The sequence below is a fragment of the Octopus sinensis genome, linkage group LG20, assembly GCF_006345805.1.
Source record: "Octopus sinensis linkage group LG20, ASM634580v1, whole genome shotgun sequence".
Taxonomy (NCBI): Eukaryota; Metazoa; Mollusca; class Cephalopoda; order Octopoda; family Octopodidae; genus Octopus; species Octopus sinensis.
This window is the reverse complement of record NC_043016.1, coordinates 4,190,909-4,217,922: the sequence shown is the minus strand read 5'-3', so window position 1 is coordinate 4,217,922 and position 27,014 is coordinate 4,190,909. Positions and strand designations below refer to the sequence as shown.

At 38.2% G+C, this 27,014-nt stretch overlaps 1 protein-coding gene across 5 annotated transcripts in view; it reads right to left on the bottom strand.

Moving 5' to 3' along the window:
* The window catches only part of LOC115222469 (calcium uptake protein 3, mitochondrial), a 380,133-nt gene that overhangs the window by 180,439 nt on the left and 172,680 nt on the right, over positions 1-27,014 (bottom strand). For all 5 annotated transcript variants that reach the window (XM_036511684.1, XM_036511686.1, XM_036511685.1 and 2 more), the window contains one exon: positions 26,752-26,862. In XM_036511684.1, the coding sequence (XP_036367577.1) occupies positions 26,752-26,862 (111 nt within the window). The remainder of the gene's footprint in view (positions 1-26,751; positions 26,863-27,014) is intronic.

Sequence of the window (27,014 nt, the reverse complement as noted above, 5' to 3'; positions counted from 1 at the left end):
TGGATCATAGGGCAACATGCCATGCTTGAGAAGACCTATTGAGTCAAGTACATCAAGATCAAGATCAAATCAAACCACAATCAAATGGAATTGTAGTTGTGGCTGATGCTAGCGCTGCCTGTCTGGCTTCCCATGCCAGTGACACGTAAAAAGCACCATCCAAACATGGTCAATGCCAGCCCCCTTGCCCTGACTGGCTCCTGTGCCAGTGGCACATAAAAAGCACCATCAGAGTGTGGCTGATACCAGCCCCCTCTGGCTCCTGTGCCAGTGACATGTAAAAGCACCATCCAAACGGGTCGATGCCAGCCCCCTTTGGCCCCTGTGCCGGTGGCACATAAAAATCACCCTCTACACTTTCGAAGGGCATTCAGCTATAGAAACATTGCCAGATCAGATTGGAGCCTGGTGCAGCATCCTGGTTTCCCAGACCCCAGTCGAACTGTCCAACCCATGCCAGCATGGAAAATGGACGTTAAACTATGATGATGATGATGATATGAACACATTAGACATGAATCAAATCAACCAGGAGATCTTGAGGCATACTGAAAATAACAGCTAAATCTCCTCCATATTATACATCATTTTCATCATCAACTGCTGGACATTACTGTCTTGACTGCTAGGACTCAATTACCAGGTTTCCACAGGGATAAGATGACCAAGGCCACAACATCCACCACTGAATGCCAGTCTGTCACAGGCTAAACAGAATTACAGCCGAGTGAAATGGCACAACATGAAATGTTTTGTTCAAGAACAGAAGACAGCATCCAGTCCAGGAATCAATCTTAGTATCATGAGTACAACATCCTAACCACTAGGCCACACACCTTTACAACCTGTCTTGAAAAAGAGATAGGGTACCATGGAAAATGTAGTCATCGATACACAATGCTACCTATGCCACTTAGTGGTGGTGGTGGTGGTGGGGGAGCTGGTGCTGCTGCAACATTCCTGGATCATAGCTGAGCCTCAAACGGAATAACAATGTCAACAACAGACATCACAAAACACTTCTTCTTCATATTCCCACATGCGTATAATATAACTTGTTGTAAATACATCTATAACAAAAAGAGACAAAAAAAAAAGAGCAGGAATTGCGTATGATTTTGCTCTTGAGTTATTTTTTCCATTTTGTTTTCACCATAGTAATGACATTTTGGTAGAATCTTATTTTCACTTCCAAACATGGTTGCATGACTTTAAAATAAACTACTAAACTATACTGCTACATGTTTATACAAGTGAGTCCTAATGGATTTACATATGACATGATTAAATACAAACACACCATTATGCTAACTGAGGAGAACAAGGAGGAGAAATTCAGCAAAAGGTGGAATAATCTAGCCAAAATATATTTGTCATGGTTCAATCATGTAAGAATATCTCCATATGTCTTCACACAGATGCCTCCTGAAGTAAAATAATGATGGCTATGATGATGGTAACGACAGAATAAAACAAAATAAAAACAGAAATCTTCAAAGAGGTGTTGACTGTAACAACAAAAATAATCACACACACACACAAATCTTAGTGAAAAGTTATGATTTATTGTGACCTGTAGTTTGTACTGAATTCATGTGGAGTGTAAATGTTCAGATAAAATAGAAGAATTTGGAAATTCTACATAGATATTGTGACAGTTTCAATTAGATTTTTATACCTATTTTGTAATGGTAACAAGGATGTTATGATGAATTTTTGTTCTTTCCCAACAGATAAATAACCAAAATGTTACAGTCATTACTGGCTGTACCTATTTTCTCTTTTCTTTTCAGATATATCTAAGACTGTATTAATGTCCTTGATTTTTAAAGTGTGATTAGATGGGGATTTAGTCACCAACTCATCAGACTAAATAAAGAACCACATGCAGGCTCACTTAACCTGTTGGTTAAGAAATTCTCTAAATAGTTTGCTTAGCTTTCATGCTTAGGCAATGTAACTTTCAGATAACTTTCCAAGTTAATATCCAGTAGCAATTAAGAAGAGCTATAAGCCAGCTATTTTCCTGCATCATATTAAAAAACAGATTAAAAAGAAAAGCATCTCAGAAGATTTGGATCCATAATCTTTATCTCTACTGGTACATCAAAATTACTGCAGCCAAAAGTATGATCTCATCTGATGGCCTTACAAACAAAGTGAGGCAGCAAAGTCCATAAACACTGAACTGTTGGAAGTAAATTAATTTGTTTATTTTACCTTTGACTTCCAGCCAAATTACTGGTGTGAGCAGATTCAAAGGCATATGAACTTAGTTTCGTCAAGCTTTATGTAATTAACATCCAGCTTTGTGTACTAAAGAAAGATGTTAGAGTTACAGAAATTGCTAAATTCATTTCTTTATAATGGCTGTGAAAGTCAATTTGTGTAGACTAAGGACATGTGTTATTTGTAGATATTTGATAACTAGTTCTTTCGAAGGAGAATGCTGTGCTTAAATTACTGACTTATTCTAGCAGTTTCTTTCAAGCACACTGGCCTGTTAAACTACTTTTCTCAGAAACCATTTTCTTCACTGATTTGGTTATGTGTGACATCTTCCACACACCTAGATCTATGGTGTCATTAATCAAGTGTCATGCTTGTTAAAAACTGTCTCAGGTCAGCTCTCAGTGAATAGAGCTATGGTACACCTGTAATTAGCAGAACAATGAGCCACTGCTCACAGATCAACCGTTTTAGACATACCATTTTTACCCAACTAAAGTCTATACCGTTCACTCTAACATGAAGAGATTTAAGTTGATGACGATGAAGTGGTGATCAAAATGGATGTAAGATATTCTGGGAAACCTTGTGTTGATCAATATTTCTGATTACTCTTATAGCAATATTGCTTTAATTTTGATGCTATTGGAATACATCTTCAGAGAAAGAATTAACGCCATCCAAGACAAAGGCAAAAGTTGTTAAGACATCAGCAGATCTTTTATCTCTTTTCAGTTACCTTTACATTTCATCAACTGTGATATGCAAGAGTTAAGATCCCTTAAGAATATAGCAGTTAAAGTCAGTCTGTTTCCCAATGCAAAGAAGATTGAAAATATGAGAAATGAGAATGAAAGCTACCTACCAATTCATTTCAAAAAGAACTTCAAATCACCTTCATGGTATGTACACCTGGTTTCACACGAGGGCTCAAATCATCTCCCATAAACACCAAAGAGAAAGTTTATGGGCACATTCCACCCATTTCTATTATTATTGTTGATTGGATTTTGTTGTTTAATGTTATTAAGCTGAATAGTAGGCCATATCAAAAGTTATACCTTGGAAACTTCAGCACACAAACAGAAAATGAAGACTACCCACCTATATTGATGTTATTAGCAGAGTCACATAACAAGGAATTGAAAACCTGCCAAAGCCAAAGGGACACATAGATACCTTCTTACATTTCTTTTTTAAAAATTGCTTCAAGAAAATTGTCCTATTTTTACAATTTCATGCATCTGCATATGTATATTCATGAGTATGTTTGTGAATTTATCTTAATCCTTAATTCAGCATTAGTTCACTTTTCTAATAATTATATTTTATCCAAAATAGTTATTGAAATATTTCTAACAAAGGAATGGACTATTCTGTTTTTTTCTTTCTCTTTTTAACTTTTGAAAGGTCAAATATAATTTATTTGGCCTAATTTGTAAACGTTTCCATATAGTTGAATAGCACAGAATCTAACTGATTTGGAGCTTTAATCTATCCTAAATTCTAAACTAATCCCCATACACATGTTCACTATTCATTGAGAGAGGAAATGATGTTCTATAGACAGCAAAAGGAACAAACAACACAAACATTAAAAAAGGCATTATAAATTAGATAACTTAAGAGAAATCATTATTGATTACTTGATATTATAGAAAAGTATGTACTAAAATTGAAATACTAAAAGCCAGATGATGACCAAGAAAAAAATGATGAACAAATGTAGGAGAATTACCAGGATTAATTATACTAATGACCTGGTTTTGTTTTCCTTCTGGAGTGTGGAAGGAAGTAAATCCAGCTTTCAGCTAAGACAAATACATCTGTTATTTTAACCCTTTTGTAACTAAATTTCTAAATAAAAATATAAAAAATAGTTTGTGTTTCAATTGATTTTGAGCAGGATGGAAGAGAATAGCGACAGAGATTTTCTAATATGGCTTTTTACATATATTTCTAGTTAAACTCATTGGTATAGGCCCCTTACTCAAAGAAACCTAGCATAATATTAACCCATTAAGTCCCAGAGTACTTAAATTTCTGAATATTACTTTTAAATTTTTATAGATGATTGAAAATAGGTTAAAATGAAAAGAATAATTATTAAAACTCCTTTACTTCAAGTAGAAATGGAAATACTCGGTGTCCTATAAATTGGACACTGAGACAATGTGATTATAGCTTATTTAATGTTCTCATTTAGTGTCCTATTTATAGGACAGTGGGACTTAATGGGTTAAGCTGATAGGTTTTAATTTAAATACAAATTAATTCTTATGAAGAATCAGAAGTAGTCCCAGATGGAATGATATCAGAAGGGCTAGACCTTTTGATATCAACCTCACTTGTATGCCACACAAAAACAGCTACATAACGAAGCAACTTGAATAGTAAAGAAAATTATAAAAGAACAAATTGTGTAAATGTGAGAGAGAGAGAGAGAGAGATGAAAATAGCTCTTCTCCATCACACTTCACAGTGTTAACCACTAAATTACAAATTAACCCTTTAGCATTCAGGTTTCTTTGTCAAATATACTTATTTATTGCTTATTTATTCTGAGTCACTATCAGAACTAGAGGAGAAGTTTCAGGTGTGGAAACAAGGATTAGAATTGAAGGGCCTTAGAATCAACCTAGCTAAAACCAAAGTCCTAATAAGTTGGAAGGCAGAGAAACCACAAATCCCTTCAGGTAAATGGCCCTGCTCAATCTGTAGAAAAGGCGTAGGTAGAAACTCTATAAGAGATACCCAGTGTAAGCTATGGACACATATCAAAGGAAGGCTAACTGGGAAGATAGTTTTTGTATGTGGCAGATGCTCAGGAGCAATAAACACTGAAAATGTGCAGAGAACTTCTGCCACATTCCAGCGAGAAAAACTAGAAGTAGTTGATAGCTTCCGTTACCTAGGTGACCAAGTCAGTAGCAGAGGAAGGTGTGCAGAAAGTGTAGCTGCTAGAATAAGAATAGCTTGGGCAAAGTTCAAAGAGCTCTTACCTCTGCTGATGACAAAGGGCCTCTCGTTCAGAGTAAAAGGTAGACTTTATGATGCATGTGTACGAACAGCTATACTACATGGCAGTGAAACATGGGCCGTGACTGCTGAGGAATGAAGCCAGTATGCTCCGATGGATGTGTAATGTCAATGTGCATACTCAACAGAGTATTAGTACCTTGAGAGAAAAGTTGGACTTAAAAAGCATCAGATGTGGTGTGCAAGAGAGACGACTGCACTGGTATGGTCATGTGGTGAGAATGGATGGGGATAGCTGTGTGACAATGTGCCATACCCTAGCAGTTGAGGGAATTTGTGGATGAGGTAGACCCAATAAGACCTGGGATGAAGTGGTGAAGCACGACTTTTGAACATTAGGCAATGACTAAAGACCGAGATTTTTGGAAATATGCTGTGCTTGAGAAGACCCAGCAAGCCAAGTGAGACCATAACCTCGTGGCCTATGCCAGGAGTGTAACCAGCCCACTTATGCGTACCTTTCTTTCATTGGACACTAAACTCTACTTGCAAATGCCTGTTGAGGCAAGTGAAATTATAATCAAATTCGATGACTGGCATCCATGCTAGTGGAGCACTGAGCACCAACTGAGCATGATCGTTGCCAGAGCAGCTAATTGGCTTCCATGCCAGTGACATGTAAAAAGCACCAGTCAAGCATGATCGTTACCAGCGTCGCCTTACTGGCACTTGTGCTGGTGACATGTGAAAAAACAGTCGAGTGAGGTTGTTGCCAGTACCGATGGACTGGCTCCTGTGTAGGTAGCACGCAAAAAACACCATTTGAGTGTGGCTGTTGCCAGTACCGCCTGACTGACCCTCGAGCCGATGGTACATAAAAGCACCCACTACATTCTCGGAGTGGTTGGCGTTAGGAAGGGCATCCAGCTGTAGAAACTCTGCCAGATCAGATTGGAGTCTGGTGCAGCTATCTGGCTCACCAGTCCCCAGTCAAACTGTACAATCCATGCTAGCATGGAAAGCGGACGTTAAACGATGATGATGATTGTTTTGAATTTGTCATACATTATTTTGTAGCTTCAAAATTTCAATGATGTATTTGTATATTTTTAGAATGACATTGTAGGACAGGTGTGAGAGGTTGTATCTGGTCAGTTTCAACCTAAAACAGGTAGAATATTTGGGCTGGATATGGATTAAATGCTAAAGGATTAAAAGGTGAGCCTTTAAGTTACTTAGTTAATTTTTTGGCTCAAAAAGCAAAAAAGCAAGGCCATGTAGGGGGACATGGAGTTATGTACAGGGTGGTGTTCATGTAAAGAGTTCAGGCCACTTGAGGTCAAGGGAGACTTTGAACTGAGCAGTCGTCGGCATCTTCACCATCTCGTCCGGCAGCTTATTCCACGGATCCGCAACCCGGACGGAGAAAGCCCCTCTCCTTCGATTAAGATGTAATCGTCGCAGATAAAGCTTTTCGGAATGACCCCGCAGCCAACGTTCTGGAGCAGGAGTGAAGAACAGCTCCTTCGAGAGGTTACACTTTCCGCTTATGATGTTGTGAGCAAGAATGAGATCACTACGGCGGCGGCGTTTTTCTAGAGAATAAAGGTCGAGCGTCTTCAGCCTTTCTTCATAAGACAAATTCTTGAGACCAAGAACCATGCAGGTAGCCAGCTTCCGGACTCTTTCGAGATGCTGTATGTCTTTGAGGAGATAAGGAGAAGAGGCTTGGATCCCGTACTCCAATATGGGTCTCACCAGCGTGACATAGAGCGGTAGGAATATGGCTGCTGTGAGCATTCCGAATGACCGTCAAATCAAGAACAGAACTCCGCGTGCTTTGTTGGCAGCATGGACGCACTGGGCCGAAGGCGAAAAGGAGGAATCCACCAAGATACCCAGGTCCTTTACCTGATCGGTCCTCTCCAGCAGCAGACGACCCGGCTTGAAATCAAGTTGAGTTGCAGGAGGAGAGCCAACAGGCAAATGACAGCACTTTGACACGTTCAGACACAGGTCCCATTATTGCTCAACCTGTTAAAAATAGCAGACAGATAGCTATCAAATGACATCACACCATCTTAAGCAAGGAGAAGCACATATTAGATAATGTGGTCATAGATGCTATTTGAAAAGACTAGATGGTCAAGTCTGGACTACATTTGATCATAAAACAGTTTGATCAAGACTGATCAGACAAGAACACAAAGGAATGCAACCATCATACAAAAGACTTGTACATCTGTAAACAAGCTAGCTGATTATGTGATCATGCAATCTGTGAGAAATAACAACCAATCCTTTTTCATATTGTCCTTTTAAAAGGGCATAACCATATTAAAATAAGTAATCCTAGATGCACAGAGCCCGAAAAAAATTGGTGGGGGTAGGGCAAAATGGTTACATTTGGATTAGTATCAATGCTTATCTGTTAATACTGAGACTAAGCATCAACATTAACAACATAAAAATCTTTAATTACTGATTCTTGCTTTTCTATCATACTATTATTGCTTATCCTTGTTCACAAATTATAATTATCTTAATCAGATGCAAACATTTCATTAGTCTTGGATATAAATGAATACACATTCTTTGCACAACCCAAGATCAATCCTCAAAAAATTTAATTAAAATGTTTGGTAGTTTCAAAACAAAATAAATAAATAAGACTATATATATATATATTATATGGTGGTGACCTAGCATGGCCACAGCTTGTGAGCTGAAACTAGATAAAATGTAAAAAAAATGAAAAAATATATATATATATAAATGTGAAAACATATGTTAAATGTGTCACAGTAGAATGATTAATTATTTCTTGACAATTAATTACTGGGTTAATTGACAATATGGCATAGATCTTTGCCATGACAGGTCTACCGCAAAACTGTTAAAAATGTGTTGAAAGTGCATCAAAAAGATGCAATGAAATATTGGCAAACTATTGATGAAAAGAACCTAAGTGCTTTACATATATGGAACCAAAAGCTAAATCAGGATTATATGATAGATTTGGTATATTCAAATGTATATACAATAGCAGATACTATATGGTATAGCAGACACGTTTGGGGTATACATATATTATATAGTACATAGATACTATATAGTATAACAGATAAATATGGTATAGCAGTATAGTGATAGACTTCTGGATGTAGTAATGGTACAGTGTTGGCAGTTTGATGTAAGTAGATGTTCTAAATATAATCCTTGCTTCACAGGATACTGCTATATATTAAGTCATAGTTACTTTAGTATTGGAACAGATTCAGTGATAAATTTATATGTATGTACATCTTAGAATGAAGTACTGTCAAAAAATTGTAGTATTTTTATTACTGTTGTCGTTATTATTATTATTATTATTATTATTATTATTATTATTATTATTGTAGTTATCAAGGCAGTAAATAGGCATAACTATTAAAGAAAAACTTGGGTTGATATAATCAACAAGCCACTTCCCCAAAAATATCATCGGTAAAGCAGTGAACTAGGAGATAGCAGCATTATTAGCATGTAGGACAAAATGCTTAGCAGTATTTCCTCACGCTCTTTACATTCTGAGCTCAAATGCACCAAAGTCAGCCTTTAATTTATTGACTTGGGGTCAATAAAATAAGTAGCAGTTGGGCACTAGTGTCAATGCAATCAACCAGATCCATCCTCCAAAATTTTACGCTTCATGCTTACAGTAGAGAGGATTATTGCTATTGATCTTGGTAGAATTGCTAGCATGCTAGCATTTTGTTTGTCTCTACATTCTGAGTTCAAATTCTGCTGAGGTTGATTTTGCCTACCATCTTTCCGTGGTCAATATAATAAAGTACCAGTTGAACACTGGGATTGATGTAATTCACTAAACCACTTCCACAAGATTTAAGGCCTTGTGCCTTTTGTAGAAAAGATCATTATAATTATTAATTATTAATTATTATTATTATTATTATTATAGACGTCGCACAGTATACAATATTGTGAGGTTGGTGATGGAAGATATTGTATCTACTGGGGGTTTGTACTGTTTATCAAGTTATAACAAGGACCTCAGACAGACAGTACTTTACATAATATGCGTGCAGTTCCAAATAATGCTGACTTTTTCAATAAATCGAGATTATAGGGTATTTTTCAGATGCTTTTTCAGATTGGGTACTATTGAACTCAATGCTCCAATGACAATAGGGATAACCTTTATTTTCGCTTCTGGTAGCTGCCACATCTTAGCAATCTCAATTCTCAAGTCTCTTTATTTATCAATCTTTTCTCTTGATGATATGTTGATCTCCTGGCACTGCTACATCAATTATTAGGCACGTTTCTTTGTCCCTCCTGAAGGTTACTATATCCAGCCTTCAGTGCTCTAACACCTTGTCTGTCTGGAAATCAAAGTCCCAGAGGATTTTTGCCTTCTCCTTTTCGTCCATTACATTTTCCGGTGTATGTTGGTACCAAGCACCCGTAACTTCATATCCATACATACGGCATAGTAATCAGTGAAGGTTTGGGGCTACCTTGTTGTGTCTACGCTTGTACTCTTCCTGGGCAAGACTTCCACAAGCACTAACAATGTGTGTCACACTTTGACCCTTTTCCCACACATTCTGCAGAGGCTCTTTATACTTGTGTGGTATATATTCTTTTTCAATGAGTTGGTATTCAATGCCTGGTCCTGGACAGCGAGGATTAGGCTTTCAGTATTCTTTTTTAGGCCACCCTTGTCGAGCCACCGCCATGATGTTTCCTGGTCTTTTACTTTGTTGGTTTCAAGGTGGAACTGATTATGTAATTCCATACAGAGTGGGGTTTCTTCTCTCTCATTGGCTGTACGTGATCGGAATTCATGAGAACTCTCAAGTCCATTTTTGTTAACTCCATCTGCCTTAGCAGCATACTGTAGCAGGTCACGTTTGCTTTACCAAATATTCTGCCATGATTCTTCTTTCACTGTTGATGCTAATCAGCCCACGTTCACCCTTACCTCTCTTCATGTAAAGCCTGTGTATATTTGCCTTAGAGTGGAGGGCACCTTACATTGTCATTATCTTTTGGGTATTGCGATCGAGTTGGTTAATCTACACTTGTGCCCATTTCAGGATGAGTGCACCATAGCAGATTACAATAACTGCCAATATACTGATAGCAGCCACAAGGTTTCTTGAGCTGAGTTTTGATTTCAAGAGAAATTTGAAATGCTTGAAATTTGCAGTGATGACCTTGTCTTTCATTTCTTTGTGCAAGATATTGTTCAGCACCAGGATCCCAACGAACTTGTACCCTTCATCATCTGTGTCTTCCATTCTCTTTCCATTTGGCAATTCTATACCCCTACAATTTACACTTTACCCTGCTTCAGAGTAAGCACTGCATGCTTTGAGATATTGAATTCCATCCCTATATCCTTGCTGCACATTTGAACAGTCTCAACCAGCCTCTCCATTTCAGGCTCTGTTTTTGCCAACAGTTTTAAATCATCCATAAAGAGAAGGCAGTTGAAATGAGGCCCATTTTTTGTCAGTTCATAGTGCACGTTGATTTTAGGTAGCACTACAGAAAGTGGGATCAAGGCTTTAACAAATAGCAGAGGTGAACAAGAGTCTCTTTGGAAGATACCTCTTTTGACTGATATATCAGCTAAGTGCTGCTTGTTACAGAAAATACATATTCTCCAACTATGAATGCTGTTCTTAATTGCTAACATGCTAGCATTTTGTATGCCTCTACATTCTGAGTTCAAATTCTGCTGCGGTTGATTTTACCTGCCATCTTTTCGTGATCAATATAATAAAATACCAGTTGAACACTGTGATTATCTCTTTCATCCTTACAGGATCAATACTGGGGGTTAAAGCAATCGAATCACCCCATCCCTTAATACTGCTGGCTATGTACCAAAATTTGAAACCATTATCATCATCAACATTTTTATTGTTGTTGTTGTTGTTGTTATTATCATCACTATCATTAAGGTGGAGAGCTGGCAGAATTGTTAGCATGATGGACAAAATGCTTAGTGGTATGTTGCCCGTTGCTATGTTCAGAGTTCAAGTTCTGCCAAGGTCAGCTTTGCCTTTCATCCTTTCAAGGTCAATAAAATAAATACCAGTCAACCCCACCCCCCCAAAAAATGGCTGCCCTTGTGGAAAAATTTGAAACCATTATTATGTGGGAGAGCAGTGAATGCCATCAAAGTGACACCGGGGTAAAATATACGAAGCCCAATATACCCATCATGACTACCCATCTGATAGGGGTACACCAGGCACATGCATCACAACCATATGTGCATGACATGGTGATCTCATATCAAGATAAACAGCACATGACCCTGCAGGTGTGGTCCAGTTAGAATTTTCTTCTGGTCAAGTAACCCATACTGCTCAAAAGGTCCCTGAATAAGGGTTGGTTAAGGATGTTGAACGAACCACTCATGTTTCCAAAGGTAAATTATTCAAACCCCAAAGAATCCCTCTCAACACATGGCTATGATGCTCCCCCACTACTTCTGCTCGTGATCGGAGATGCACATATCGTCAGCCACTAAGGGACATGCTCAACCGGTTAAGGTCAAAGAACTGACAAGCAAATCTGTGGTATTGAGCAGAATATTTGCTGTAGCCCATCTTTTATACCAAGACAAAACAATGTACATGATAACACTTCCAATCGGTTAAGATCAGAAGCCATAAGATCAGAAAGCCTGATACTGCATCAGGGCATTTTATTATTATTATTATTATTATTATTATTATTAGTGTGCTTATCGAAAGGTGGTCAAGACTGGTGAGACTGAATGGACCAACTCTGAGTATGCTTTTCTAAGCAGCAGTAAAGAAACTACATGACATATTACAATGCTTTGGGGATGGCAGAGTAATCCGAGATTTTTGCATGGGATTTATCATGGATTACCCAAATTGGACTGCCCTGCTATTTGGGATTTTAATTATTTATCTTTTATCTTTTACTGATTTCAGTCTTTAGACTGTGGCCATGTTGGGGCACCACTTTCTTATTTATTTATTTCTCTAATTTTTATTATATATCCTCTGTTTTAGCTCTTATATATGGAAGTATTTCCTTTTGATCGATGTAAACCTATTTTTGTTTTTGTACTATTTTGTTTGTTTTGGTTTTGTGTGCTGTAACTTGTCCTTCAGTATTGTCCTCCATATCTTTGGCCGTTGTGGCCAATAGAAATCATTATCATTATTACTAAGGTAGCATGCTAGCAGAATCATGAACATGTCAGGCAAAATACATAGTGGTGTTTATCTGGCTCTTCACATTTAGAGTTCAAATTCTACCAAGGTCGTTTTGCCTTTCATCTTTTGGGGAATGGAATGAAATAAGTAAGTACAGAGGTAACCAATTACCCCTTTTCTCCAAAATTTGGCAACATAAGAAAGGATTGTTGTTACGATAACAAGATGGCAGAATTATTAGAGCATAAAAAGAAATGCTTTGCAGTAAGTCTAGCAACTTTTTACATGCAGAGATGAAATTCTGTTGAGGTGAATTTCAGCTTTCGTCATGCTTTAGCTGTCAATAAAATAGTGGAGTTGATATAATCAACTTGCCCCTTTACTCATAATTGCTTTCCTTGTGCCAAAATTAAAAACAAATAAGGGGTCAAGCTGACAGAATTGCTACTGCATCAAACAAAATGTTTAGAGGCATTTGTACCAGCTCTTTACACTCTCAGTCCATATTCTACGTATGCCAACTTTGCCATTCATTGTTTAAAGGAGATAAAATAAGTACCAGCAGCAAAGAACTGGGGTTGATGTAATTGACTAACCCCCTACACTAGCCTTGTGCCAAAATTTGAAACTATTATTAAAACACAAACAAGCAGCAATCTAGCAGAGCCATTAGAGTATCAGGGAAAAGTGCCTTGTGGATTTTTTTTTGCTTTTTACTTCATTATGTTCTAAGTTCAAATTCCACCAAGTTCACCTTTGACTTTCATTCCTCTGGTGTCTATGAAATAAGTATCACTGGGGTGCAGAAATTGATTGGCATTCACCCCACAAAATTCCTGGCCTTGTGCTTTAATTCGAAACCATCATCATCAAAGGAGGAAGAAGCAGGGGCAGAATAGCAAACTGTCAGAAATAATGGGGTTCAGGACAAATGCCTTGAGCCATTTTTTCTGTTTCTTTACAGTCAGTATTCAAATCCTGTCAACGTTAACATTGTCTCTAATCCCTCCAGATCAATGAGACAGTGTAGCCGTCAAGTATTGGTGGTGGTGGTGGGTGGGTCAACAATAACAACTAATTCTAACACACTGCCTAATATAGTCAGAGACTTACAGTGTCTAAAGATAGCTAAAAACACTTTTAATCATAGATTTGTCGGTCACAATTGATTTGGGACTAAATAACAACATACAAGCTGCTATTTTGATAGTAAACCATTTCCAGTGACCTTTGGAGTGGTACATTAAACTATTATCAAAGTGACACTGTTTGCTCAACATGCTCTGACCTGTGTTACATTACAGGAATCCAGGAAATAGAAATCTGTAGGTAATTTGAAGATCAAATTTGTTTCTTTAAGGTTGCAAAGTTCAATGTGTTGCAATTTAAAGGTGCTGAACCTTTAAAAAGCAGGAAATGTCTGCATCCTGCTTGTTTTGTAAGGAACTGAGAGATTTGACCAAAATTCACAAATGAGATACAGAACAACAAAAGTATATTGCTATATAACAGAACCCCTTACCAGCTTTAACAACATAATATGTACATAAAACAGCGATGAAGGTAAGGATTACAAGGACGAAGACATTTTATCCAAGCAAAGGATAATCCATTGCTGTAATCTCTCAAGAAAATCCTACGGATGTTCCACAGAAACATGATAGAGTCACAAAAGGAGACGGCATGTGATTGTTTAATCTGCTGAAAACCGGAGCTTAATCTCATTCAAATTACAACTTGTCATTCCTTTTTCTTTTTTTTTTTTTTTGTAATAACAAGAAAGACACATTACATAATGTAAATTGTGATATACTATATCTGAGAAAAAGATGGAAGGATCAAGACTGGAATTGCTTTGAACATAAGCCCTTTTGTTAATAGTTAAGTGGGGCTATAAAATAACAATGCAACCATAAAAAGTCTTGAAAGCTCAATTTTTTAAATGCAAAGAAAATAGCTAAAATAACTTAATAAGTGGAAAATAGCAGAAAATAAAAACATGAACATTAACAAACAACAAAGAGAGAGAGAGAGAGAGAGAGAGAGAGAGAGAGAGAGAGAGAGAGAGAGAGAGAGAGAGAGAGAGAGAGAGAGGGAGTCATGTTTCTATAAAGCTGAAAGAGTGAAGTGATACAAAATTAGCTTGTCACTATCAGCTAGAATCCAATAATTATCACTATTAGCCAGTATCTAACAATTATCTACATAGTAGACAAGGAAGTATTTCACCATTGTGCCAGGTTAACATAATGGTAAGTTGGTATGTATAGTTACACACTTACCATAATTCACATTCCAATATTGCCACTGATATACCTTACATACAAACACAAGGGTCTCATTAGAATTACTGTAACCAATGTATTTGTATCCTTATGAGGGGGTCTATGGATTTTTTCACATAACATGAGTTTGTGTATGTTAACATTATTCATTTGCATACTTCAAACTTCAGATGACAATCTTATGCCCTGCCATCTGAGCTGTCACAACATATATTTGCATACCTAAACATTCATTAGCAAACACTATGCATAACTTTCTTTGGTCATATGCATATGAGGACATGTATAAACACATACTCATAATTAAACAACAGATAATAACAAACATAAATACACACACACACACACACACACAGATAAACACACAAATAGATATTCAAAATCATTTTAATGTCTACATTTTTCATGCTTGCATGGGTTAGATGAAACTTACTTAAATAGATTATTCTACAGATGGATTTTTCCAAGCAAAGTAATATTTCCCCTAATCTTTTGAACAATAAACAGCTCCATTCTCATCGCATTTGATTTTGTACTGAGACTCAAAAGACACACAGCAGACCCTCTCTCGTATTTCCATATCTAACAACAACTCTTCCTATTTTATTTTCAGTATTCTTCTGAGGCATTTCTAACAGAAACACTCCAGCATCTTTACATTTCTACTATGAGTAGTTCATGTTTCAGAAGTATACAAAAGTGTTGTCAGCATGCATGTCTAGTTAAACAGACTTTTGTGTGAGCTGTAATACCTCGATCTGACCATAGTCTTTTTTTCAAGTTTGTTAAATACTGTTATTGCTTTTTCAATTCTCAGTATAATTTCAAAATTTAGGCTACCAACCCTAGATAGCATACTTCCTAAGTAAGAGCACTTTCCAAGTATGGAAAGGTATCCTTTACTCTTAATTTTATTTGTCACATAGATTTTAGACTCCACAAAGTGTTCACCTGGTGAGCATCACTTTGGTCATTTTTATAATAGCTTAGACCAGCGACAGGCAACTTTGCGTCAAATGGGGACCCACATCATACCATTTCCAAGTGCAAGAGGGCCACATGAAAAAACACTTATGCATGAAATATTATTTGCCCATTTTACACTGAATATTTTGCAGTTCTTCATAATTTTATTTGTGTTAGTATGAAAGCTTACATTAAGCTGGCATCTCTTCCATTATTTCCTATTGATAATAATAAGGTTAATAATTGGAAAATTTGAGAAAATTTTTCGCTTGTAAAAATTAGTAACCTAGAAACTCATCAGGGGCTGCAGGTTGCCCATGCACAATTTAGACTAAAGTTTAGACTGCAACTGGAAATTTGTCTATTGTAATCTGCATCTCATTTTGTAAGTATTACAAAGGAGGCACATGGCCTAGTGGTTAGAGCAGCAGACTCACGGTCGAGGGATCGTGGGTTCAAATCTCAGACCAGACGGTGTGTGTGTTTATGAGTGAAAACACCCAAGCTCCACGCGGCTCTAGCAGAAGGTAATAGTGAGACTTCTGCTGACTCTTTCACCACAACTTTCTCTCACTCTTTCCTCCTGCATCTTGCAGCTCACCTGCGACGGACTGGCGTCTCGTCTAGGTGGGGAACCTATACACCAAGAAACCGGCCCTTATGAGCCAGGCATGGCTCGAGAAGGAACAAACAAGCAAACAAAAGTATTACAAAGTCAACATTGTCTGCATACATACGTTCCCTGATTGGCAGAGAAAAGTCTTTCATTTACTATCAAAACCTTGTAAATTGAAAATCTTTCCTGAAGTTGAAAATCTTACTTTAACACCTTTATGACAATATTGAAAGGCATAAAATAGCAGAGTAGTGAAATATATAGAAAACAAATGTCGGTGCTAGAGTGTCTACCTATTTCGGTCTATTGTCTAGAGCAATTGCATTTGAAAGTTCTCTATTAAATGCAATGACAAAACTGTTACTGGCTATATTCCAGGAGTATGTCATAGAAATTTAGGAAATTCTCAAGAGATATGAGATAATTTGCTTTTTTATTTTTTTCATTATCATCATACACTATTATTTAGAGCTTTACTTTGAATTCAAGTATTAACAATAATACATACACACACATGTATATATGTGTGTGTGTGTGTGTGTGTGTGTGTGTGTGTGTGTGTGTGCATGTGTATGTATGTATGGTATGTATACTTATGTGCGTGTATAGCCACAATGAAGATATTTAAACCTCTTATAAAGATATTTATCCAAGATGTGCTGGTTTAATATATCAAACTTTGAAGAGGTGATAATATATTCAGTGAATATATTGTATCATCATCATCATCATCATCATCGTTTAACGTCCGCTTTCCATGCTAGCATGGGTTGGACGGTTCAACTGGGGTCTGGGAAGCCCGAAGGCTGCACCAGGCCAGTCAGATGTGGCAGTGTTTCTACAGCTGGATGCCCTTCCTAACGCCAACCACTCCGAGAGTGTAGTGGGTGATTTTATGTGCCACCGACACAGGTGCCAGACGAGGCTGGCAGACGGCCACGCTCGGATGGTGTTTTTTATGTGCCACCGACACAGGTGCCAGACGAGGCTGGCAGACGGCCACGCTCGGATGGTGTTTTTTATGTGCCACCGACACAGGTGCCAGACGAGGCTGGCAGACGGCCACGCTCGGATGGTGTTTTTTATGTGCCACCGACACAGGTGCCAGACGAGGCTGGCAGACGGCCACGCTCGGATGGTGTTTTCTTATGTGTCACCGACACAGGTGCTAGACGAGGCTGGCGGACGGCCACGCTCGGATGGTGTTTGTTACGTGCCCTCAGCACGGAGGCCAGTCATTGCGGTACTGGCTACGGTCACGTTCGGATGGTTTTCTTATGTGCCACCGGCACTGGTACCACAAGGATACAAATTCCATTGATGTTCATCTATTTTGATTTGGTTCGATTTGATTTGATACGATTCGATTCTCACTTGCCTCAACAGGTCTTCACAAGTGTCACAAGAAGGAAGGTATGCACAGGTGGACTGACTACGTCCCAGGTAGGGGCCACGGATTATGGCTTCACTAGTCTTGCCGGGTCTTCTCACGCACAGCATACTTCCATAGGTCTCGGTCTCTAGTCATTTCCATGGTGAGACCTAACGTCCGAAGGTCGTGCTTCACCACCTCGTCCCAGGTTTTCCTGGGTCTACCTCTTCCACGGGTTCCCTCAACTGCTAGGGATTGGCACTTTCTCACACACCTCTCTTCATCCATTCTCGCCACATGTCCATACCAGCGCAATCGTCTCTCTTGCACACAACAACTGATGCTTCTTAGGTACAACATTTCTCTCAAGGTACTAACGCTCTGTCGAGTAAGTACACTGACATTACACATCCATCGGAGCATACTGGCTTCGTTCCTCACGAGCTTACGCATGTCCTCAGCAGTCACGGCCCATGTTTCACTGCCATGTAGCATAGCTGTTCGTACACATGCATCATACAGTCTGCCTTTTACTCTGAGCGAGAGGCCTTTAGTCACCAGCAGAGGTAAGAGCTCCCTAAACTTTGCCCAGGCTATTCTTATTCTAGCAGTTACACTTTCAGCGCACCCACCCCCACTACTGACTTGGTCACCTAGATAGCGGAAACTATCAACTACTTCTAGTTTTTCCCCCCGGAAAGTGACAGAAGTTGTTTTCTGCAGATTTTCGGAGGTCAGTGCTCCAGAGCACCTGCCACATACAAAAACTATCTTCCCAGTTAGCCTACCTTTGACATTGCTGCACCTCTTATGTGTCCATAGCTTACACTGGGTACATCTTATAGAGTTTCTACCTACACCTTTTCTACAGATCGAGCAGGGCCATCTTCCTGATGATATTTGTGGGTTTTCTACCTTTCTACTTATTAGTACTTTGGTTTTAGCTAGGTTGACTCTAAGGCCCCTCGATTCTAAACCCTCCTTCCACACCTGGAACTTCTCCTCCAGTTCTGATAGTGACTCAGCGATTAGAGCGAGGTCGTCAGCATAGAGGAGCTCCCAGGGGCAACCGGTCTTGAATTCCTCCGTTATTGCCTGGAGGACTATGATAAATAGGAGGGGGCTGAGTACTGAACCCTGGTGGACCCCAACCTCTACTTTGAATTCTTCTGTGTACATGTTGCCAACTCTAACCTTACTTACGGCATCTCTGTACATGGCTTGCACAGCCCTCACCAGCCATTCATCTATCCCTAGTTCCTCATTGACCACCAGATGAGGGATCGGGGGACCCTATCAAAGGCTTTCTCCATGTCAACAAAAGCCAGGTACAGGGGCTTATCCTGGCTAGGTATTTCTCCTGCAGCTGCCTTACCAGGAATATAGCATCAGTGGTGCTTTTCCCTGGGACAAACCCAAACTGCATCTCATCTAAACTAACTCTCTCTCTAATTAGTTGGGCTAAGACCCTCTCCGTAACCTTCATTACCTGATCCAACAGCTTGATACCTCTGTAATTATTTGTATCCAGGGCATCACCTTTACCTTTGTAGCAGTTGACTAGTATGCTGCTACACCAGTCATTGGGTATGACTCCTTCGTGTATCACCTGGTTGACTATACGGGTGACTAGGTTATAGCCGACACTGCCAGATATTTTGAGCATCTCTGCAGTAATTCCTGATGGGCCTGGGGCTTTCCCTGTCTTCATGCTTCTAACTGCCTTAGCTACTACGGAACTATCAACTCGGATAGCTGGTCCCTCTGTTGGGTCAACATTTGGCAGACTCTCTTTATCCCATTCATTTTCTTTATTCAGCAAACTTTCATAGTGGCATCTCCAAACCTCTCTCTTTGCATCCTCATTTAGCGCAAGTGAACCATCATCCATGCGAACACACTTCTCTCCTACCACATCACGATTCTCTCTCACACACTGTCTTGCAACACGAAATACCTCAAGTCTTTCATCCTCACGGCTCAGAACATTGGCAAATTTTTTCTTATCCGCTTCCCCTCTGGCTATATAAACCTGTCTCCTAGCTTCCCTTTTGGCTGTCTGATACAATTCCCTGCTACCACCGTTCTTCCAGTCCTTCCAAGCCTGTCTCTTTTGTCTAATAGCCCCGTCAACCACCGTGTTCCACCACCATGTTATATGAAATATCAAAAATATGAAATATCAAACATTATTATAGAGTTAGAAAACAGAGTGATCTAATGGATAAAAATTAATTAACTAATTAATCAATCAATCAACATATTCACCAACAATTGTTTCATTTCACAAACAAAATTACAATTACAAAACCTATATAAATATATAATTTTGCATTTTAAATAGCTTGTATGGAGAATCACCAGGGTTACAAAGGACAATACAAGAATTACATTAGGATACATTTGGAACACTCAGAATATATAATAATTAATCGTATATCATATATAGATACAAAAGTATGTGTAATACTTTTGCAGTTGTGTATGTTCATGTTTCTATGTTTATTCACATGGATGTATGTGTATATATTATCTATTTATGCATCAATATATATATATATATATATAATATATATATATATATATATATATATATATATATGTATGTGTGCGTGTAAATTAATTTGTATTTATTAGATCTCCTTCTTTTATATATACATATATATATATATATATATATAAATAAAAAATGGAACAAAAGCGCAATAGAGGACAATATTTAAAACAAAGATCTAATGAATACAAATAGCTATATGTAACCAGTATCATAAACACAAGATTGAATTATACCATTTATTCCCTACACACATTCTGGATACTCTGCAATAGGTATTCATAGTGCAACTGAATGCAAATATACAAGAGTTTTTCAAGGGATCATTCTATTTCATTAGACAGGTAAAGGTGCATACTATAAGCTACATTAAGGTTACCATCCTTTTGCCTATATTTACACTAATCCCACTGAAGCTAGTCAGGCAACTACAGAATATTTAGCCAAGAATAAACCACTGTACTTGGCATTTGTTGGCTCTGAGAAAGCTTTTGACAGTACATTGCTGTGTGGTATGGTAAGCTCTGAGGAAGTCAGGGGTAGATGAGTGGCTTGTGAAAGCAATATAAGCCATGTACAAAGGTGCTGTCAGTAAGGTGAGAGTTAACCATGAGTACAATGATAAATTTAGTGTAGGGGTAGGCATTCATCAGGGTTTGGTTCTCAGTCCCCTGCTAACCATCATCATCAAACTCCAGGCCATAACAGAGGAACTGAAGACTAGTGTCCCTGGCAACTGTTATATGCTGATGATCGTATTCTAATAGCAGATTCTTAAACAGAATTAGAAAAGAAATTCCAGGTGTGGAAGTAAAACCTGGAATCAAAAGGCCTTAAGATTAACTTCGTAAAGAGTAAGGGTCTAGTAAGCAAGAAAACAGACAGGACCTTTCTGCCACCCGATAATGGCCCTGTTTGATATGCAGAAAAAGTTTAAGCAACAATTCCACATGATGTACCCAGTGCAAGCTATAGACACACAAGAGCTGCAGTGGAATAATAGAAAAATTATCAGAGAAGGTAATGTTTGTTGAGTGGAAGATGCAGAAGAGTCATAAAAACTACAGACACTCAAGAAATTGATTTTTTTAAATGCTACGGATTCTCTTTAGAGGTAGGGGATAATTTCTGCTAGGGGAGCTAGTGAGCTACAGGGATGATACACAGAAAGAGGATAGAGAAAATTCAGGAAGTTTTTATCTGTTGGCAACCAAAGGTCTCTCTGCTGCAAGTTAGTGAGGAATGAGCCTTGAATGCAGAAGACATGTGAAGGCTAGAGAGGAATAAAGTTAGTATGTTCTGTTGGAAGTGTACACATGCAACACAGCACTAGTGTTTTGAGGGGGGTATAAGAGGAATTAGATGTAGTATACAAGAGAGAAGACTGCACTGGTTTGGTCATTTGATGTGTATGGATAAGGACAGTTGCTGATCACTTGAAGTGGATGAAAGATGTGGAAGAGGAAGAACTAGTAAGACATGGGACAAAGTATTGAAAGCTGATCTCAGAACACTGAGCCTTACAGAGGAGATGTCTAAGGACCGAGATATCTGGTGTATTGCTATAATCAAGAAAACCCATCCACCACAGCCTAATTGATACTGATGTTTGCGACATATTAAAAGCACTCATGCACCCAGTACCCAGTACACTCTATGGAGTCGCTGGTGTTAGGAAGGACATCCAGTCATGGAAACCATGCCAGAACAAACAATGGATTTTGGTGTGGCCTCTGGCTTTAGCAGCTCTGGTCAAACCATCCCACCAACAGCAGCATGGAAAATGGATGTTAAATGATGATGATGATAACAATAGCTCAGAAATAACCAGTAGCAATTTTGTCTAATTATGTACACAGAAAATACAATATATATATATATATATGTATGTATGTGTGTGTGTGGGGGGGGAGGTCCACCAAGGATCAGCCCTCAGTCTCCTTTCATTTATCATAGTCCTCCAGGCAATAACAGAGGAATTAAATGCTTTTCATGTTGCATAATAAGCATAATTTTTCTAAGAAAACCTTACTATATTTGATGAATAGTTATCTAATTGCTGTGACGCAAAATTTCTGTTTCTAATTGTCCTAATTCTTAGGTTAATTTCTAATTCTTTCATTACCTACTGATGTCACCAGTAGATGACTATCAAAATAGCTCTCATTTTAGATTACATTTCTTCATTACATTCTAGTTCACTTCGAACTTAACTAATCTTAGATTGCCTTGAAACATTGTTTTAGCATGAATTTTCAGAAATATTTATTTCAATATTTTCTGTATCAACATCATCATTGTTTAATGTCCACCTTCCATGCTGGCATGGGTGATGTGTTAGTATAACAGAAACAATTATCAGATTTATAGGTGAATCCTACAATTAAAGATTTGGTTTTCTCTACATGCATTTTTGTTATATGGGTCGAAACAACTGTAGTGATCAATAAACATTCTTCTATCACTCATATCATCTACCTGTCGGTGTTAGGAAGGGCATCCAGCTGTAGAAACTCTGCCAGATCAAGACTGGAGCCTGGTGCAGTCATCTGGTTCGCCAGCCCACAGTCAAACAGTCCAACCCATGCTAGTATGGAAAGCGGACGTTAAACGATGATGATGATGATGATGAATTACATATATATATGTGTGTGTTATATATATAAATATCATCATCCTTTAATGGCTGTTTTCCATGCTGGCATGGGTTGGACAATATATATGTAGATATGTATGTAGATTTTGAAGTTGAGTTTGTCTGCGTGTGTATGAATGTAGTAACACAAACCTATCTACACAAACTTAGACAAACACATACTTGAATATCCACATTCAACTAGAGCATGTGCACACACACACACACACAAACACACATACATTAACAATGTATTCACAAAGAATGGATCCTTTCACTTAAGCCATTAACACTACACTATAATTTAAATCCCCTACCCACATTCAGGCACCATAATAATGTTAGTCAAAGTCCAGGGCAGTTAAGGGAAGAGTGAGATAATGTGAGAGGTTTGTTTAGTGGAGTGGGTGTAAATAAACCATTAACTTTGCATTACCTCCCATTCACCTAGACCTATCCTCCCAAACACCTAAAACACAATAACTTCCTAGGATTATATGAGAAAGCACCTCTGTTATTTCAGAGATAATCTGTTCTAATTAACAACATTTGTATGCTAACGTTTCTACCTTTCTTTTCTTCTTCTTTTTTTTTTTACCTAATAGACTCTGTTAGAAACTTCTGTTTGTCAGTGTGTGTCACGTAGCAGATATAACATTAGCTGGTGGAGTCAACCAACACTAGAAGATGCTGGAACATGAAGAACTTGACTAAAGATAACTTGAGATAAACATTGCTCTTTTAGTGGACAAATTGCAATTCACTGGTAAACAGTCACAGTATAAGTTTGTGTACACATAACCAGGTGTATATTTAAAAAAATAAATATATCTATACAAATTATACACATGCAAAAATTTGTATACATATGTTTTATATATATATATATATATGTGTGTGTGTGTGTGTGTGTGTGAGAGAGAGTTTGTGCATGTGTGTGTATAAATGTATATATATTCTTTTTTTTTTACTAGTTTCAGTCATTTGACTGCAGCCATGCTGGTACATCACCTTAAAGGGTTACAGTTAAGGAAATTGACCCCAGGACTTATTCTTTGTAAGCCTAGTATTTGGCTCTTTTGCCAAATTGCTAAGTTTTTTGCCAATCTGTGAAACATACCAGCATTGGTAGTCAAGGAATAGCAGGTGGGACAAACACACACACACATATGACACGTTTCTTTCAGTTTCTGTCTACCAAACCCACTCACAAAGATATGGTTGGCCCGAGGCAATGGTAAAACACACTTGCCCAAGGTGTCACATAGTGGGACTGAACTCAGAACCATGTGGTTGGGAAGTTAGCTTCTTACAAAACAGCCACGTTTGCATCATTTATTCAAAAGGGGCAACAAGGGAAATTCTACACAGTGACTCAAACTGCTAATAATAGCAGCCAAATCACCAAATTATAATCTCTATTAAAAAGAAAAACACATCTGGTATAGTGTAGAATACTCTCTGAAAGCACTGGGTGTTAAAATACCAGAGAGCCATGCACAGGCGACACATCTCACCCCAGATCCCATCCAGAAATGATGGACATCTATGTTTTGCCATGTTTGTGGCTTATCAACATTGTATACCCAAATTGAATCAGGGATGAATAATACAGCCAGTCCACAACAAATGCAGAGAGTGAAAACTATCTGCTGGTATGCCTGGAGAATACATACATGAGAATAAAATCAAATATGAATTATATTATATTATATATATATAATAGCATCTAATGAAATACTTTTCTGAAAACAAAGCTTCATAAACCATATATGTTCACTTGATTTCTCTTTCTAACAGCTGAATTAGGCTATCACCATCATCATCATTGCTATATGATTAAGAAACCTGCTTTGCAACCATATATTCCATGTTTGGTCCTGTTGTACAATTCCTACAATATACTTCATGCTATAACAACAGATGGACTTATGATTTATGAGCAGACTTTTATATGCAAGGAAACTGTACAGAAGCACACAATATATATTATATATCTATTATACAAGGGGTTGCTGAAAAGTTCATGACTTTAAGGGCTTCATTGGAGGACCAACCTTACAAGTTCTTTTACAGGGTTTAGAAAAACTGAATGACCACTGCCATAAGTGCGTGAATCTGAGTGGGGAATATTCTCCTCTCACATTAATTAATTGATCCTCCTGTATTTTCTTTTATTCAAAGCCAGCAACTTTTCAGCGCATCATGGTGTGTATGTGTATGTATTGGCTCTCGTACCAGTGGCATGTAAAAGCACCCACTACACTCTCAGAGTGGTTGGCATTAGGAAGGGCATCCAGCTGTAGAAACTCTGCCAGATCAGATTGGAGCCTGGTGCAGCCATCTGGTTCGCCAGTCCTCAGTCAAACCATCCAACCCATGCTAGCATGGAAAGTGGACGTTAAACGATGATGATGATATATATACACACACACACACATATATATATATATATATATATATAGAGAGAGAGAGAGAGAGAGAGAGAATTATGGGGATGTAAACACACCAGCACCTGTTGTCAAGCAGTGGTAGAGGACAAGTAGACACAAGAACACACCCACATACATGCACATATATATATATATATAAACACACAACGGGCTTCTTTCAGTTTCTGACTACCAAATCCACTCACAAAGCCTTGGTCAGCTCAAGGCTATAGTAGGAGATACTTGACCAAGGAGGCACACAATGGAATTGAACCTTGAATCATGTGATTGGGAAGCAAGTTTCTTACCACACATCCACAATATCTATATCACTGCATATCTTTCACATGTTTTCTTAAGGGAGTAGAGCTTTGGATTCTTGAGCCTCCCCCAGTAACTCAACTGGGTCACAGAGTCAATTTTCTTTGTGTAGTCACATCAGATTGCCTCAAGTTCACCCACCAGTTGGAAGCACTGCAGTGATCACAGTTAGGAGCAGTAAATCCAGATGGCTGAGAATGAAAGTTCTCCAAAGGAACGGCATGGTATCTTTCTTCTGGTTCAGAATCGTCTTAGAATACATCTCAACAGCACAGTGTTGCCATCTAGGTAAAACACATGGAATTCTGCCTCATTACTCACACAGATTACCATGTCACACCAACTGACTATGGGATTATCCTACCCACTGGTCCTGTGTATTCCAATTGTAGTTTGTAAGCCGGTAGTGAAGTGCTTGAAACTTCTCAGCACTGAATTGTATGTTATTTGCATCAGCCTATTTATGTATTGCATTCATGCTGTTTTGCAGTGATAGTGTGTGATCAGGTGTGACCAGGGCACTCGACCACCTGTGATACTTTTGTATTATTTGCATGGTTGTTGAGAGTGGCTCACTGCATAATTGAGTGCATGTCTGAGAGAGCCACCACTAACAGAAGTGGTCCCAGTACTACACTGCGAACTGATGTCTCCCCAGAGCAAGCACCAATGGCTACAACTGTCTGACTTCTGTCATTTACAAAGTCATGCAGCCACTCTCCTATTTTTCCAGTGATACCAGGGTCACACAGTTCGTGGCATGTCATCCCATGATTAACTTTGTCAAAGTTGAAATACATCACATCCACATGGAAGCCATGTTGTGTGTTTGTGAGTAAGTTATTTTCTTCCAAGAAGGTGATGAGCCTCCTTCTCACAATGCGTTTTATCACTTTGATAACATGTAAAGTCAGAGAGATATTGTGTGTGTGTGTGTACAAACAAGAGAAAGTTACATAATACACAGCAGATTTGAGACCACCAGAGCTAAAGATCTACTCCATCAACTGTTAGGGTTTTTCATTTGTTTGCCATGCTCGTCTTCATCTCCAAAACAAACATATACCAAAAGTGGATATCATTTCCTTCAAATGAATGCATACATAACATACAGTGTACACAAATCAAGAAACTGTTTAGATACTCACCCTGGCTATGGAGGGACCGGAACAAATGCTGAGACATTCTTGACTTATTTGGTGTCTTTTTAAGCATTTCATCAACATCTTGCTTTCTCAGTTTTGTATGACCAATTCGAGCTGAAAGAAAACGAATCAAAGTATATAAACATATAGTATATATTCATTATAAGCATACATATTCGTTGTTATCAACATTATTTTGTTTGATATTCCAGATTTTTCCACTTAATCACAATAGCATGTACGTGTACGCGTGTGAAAGTGATGGG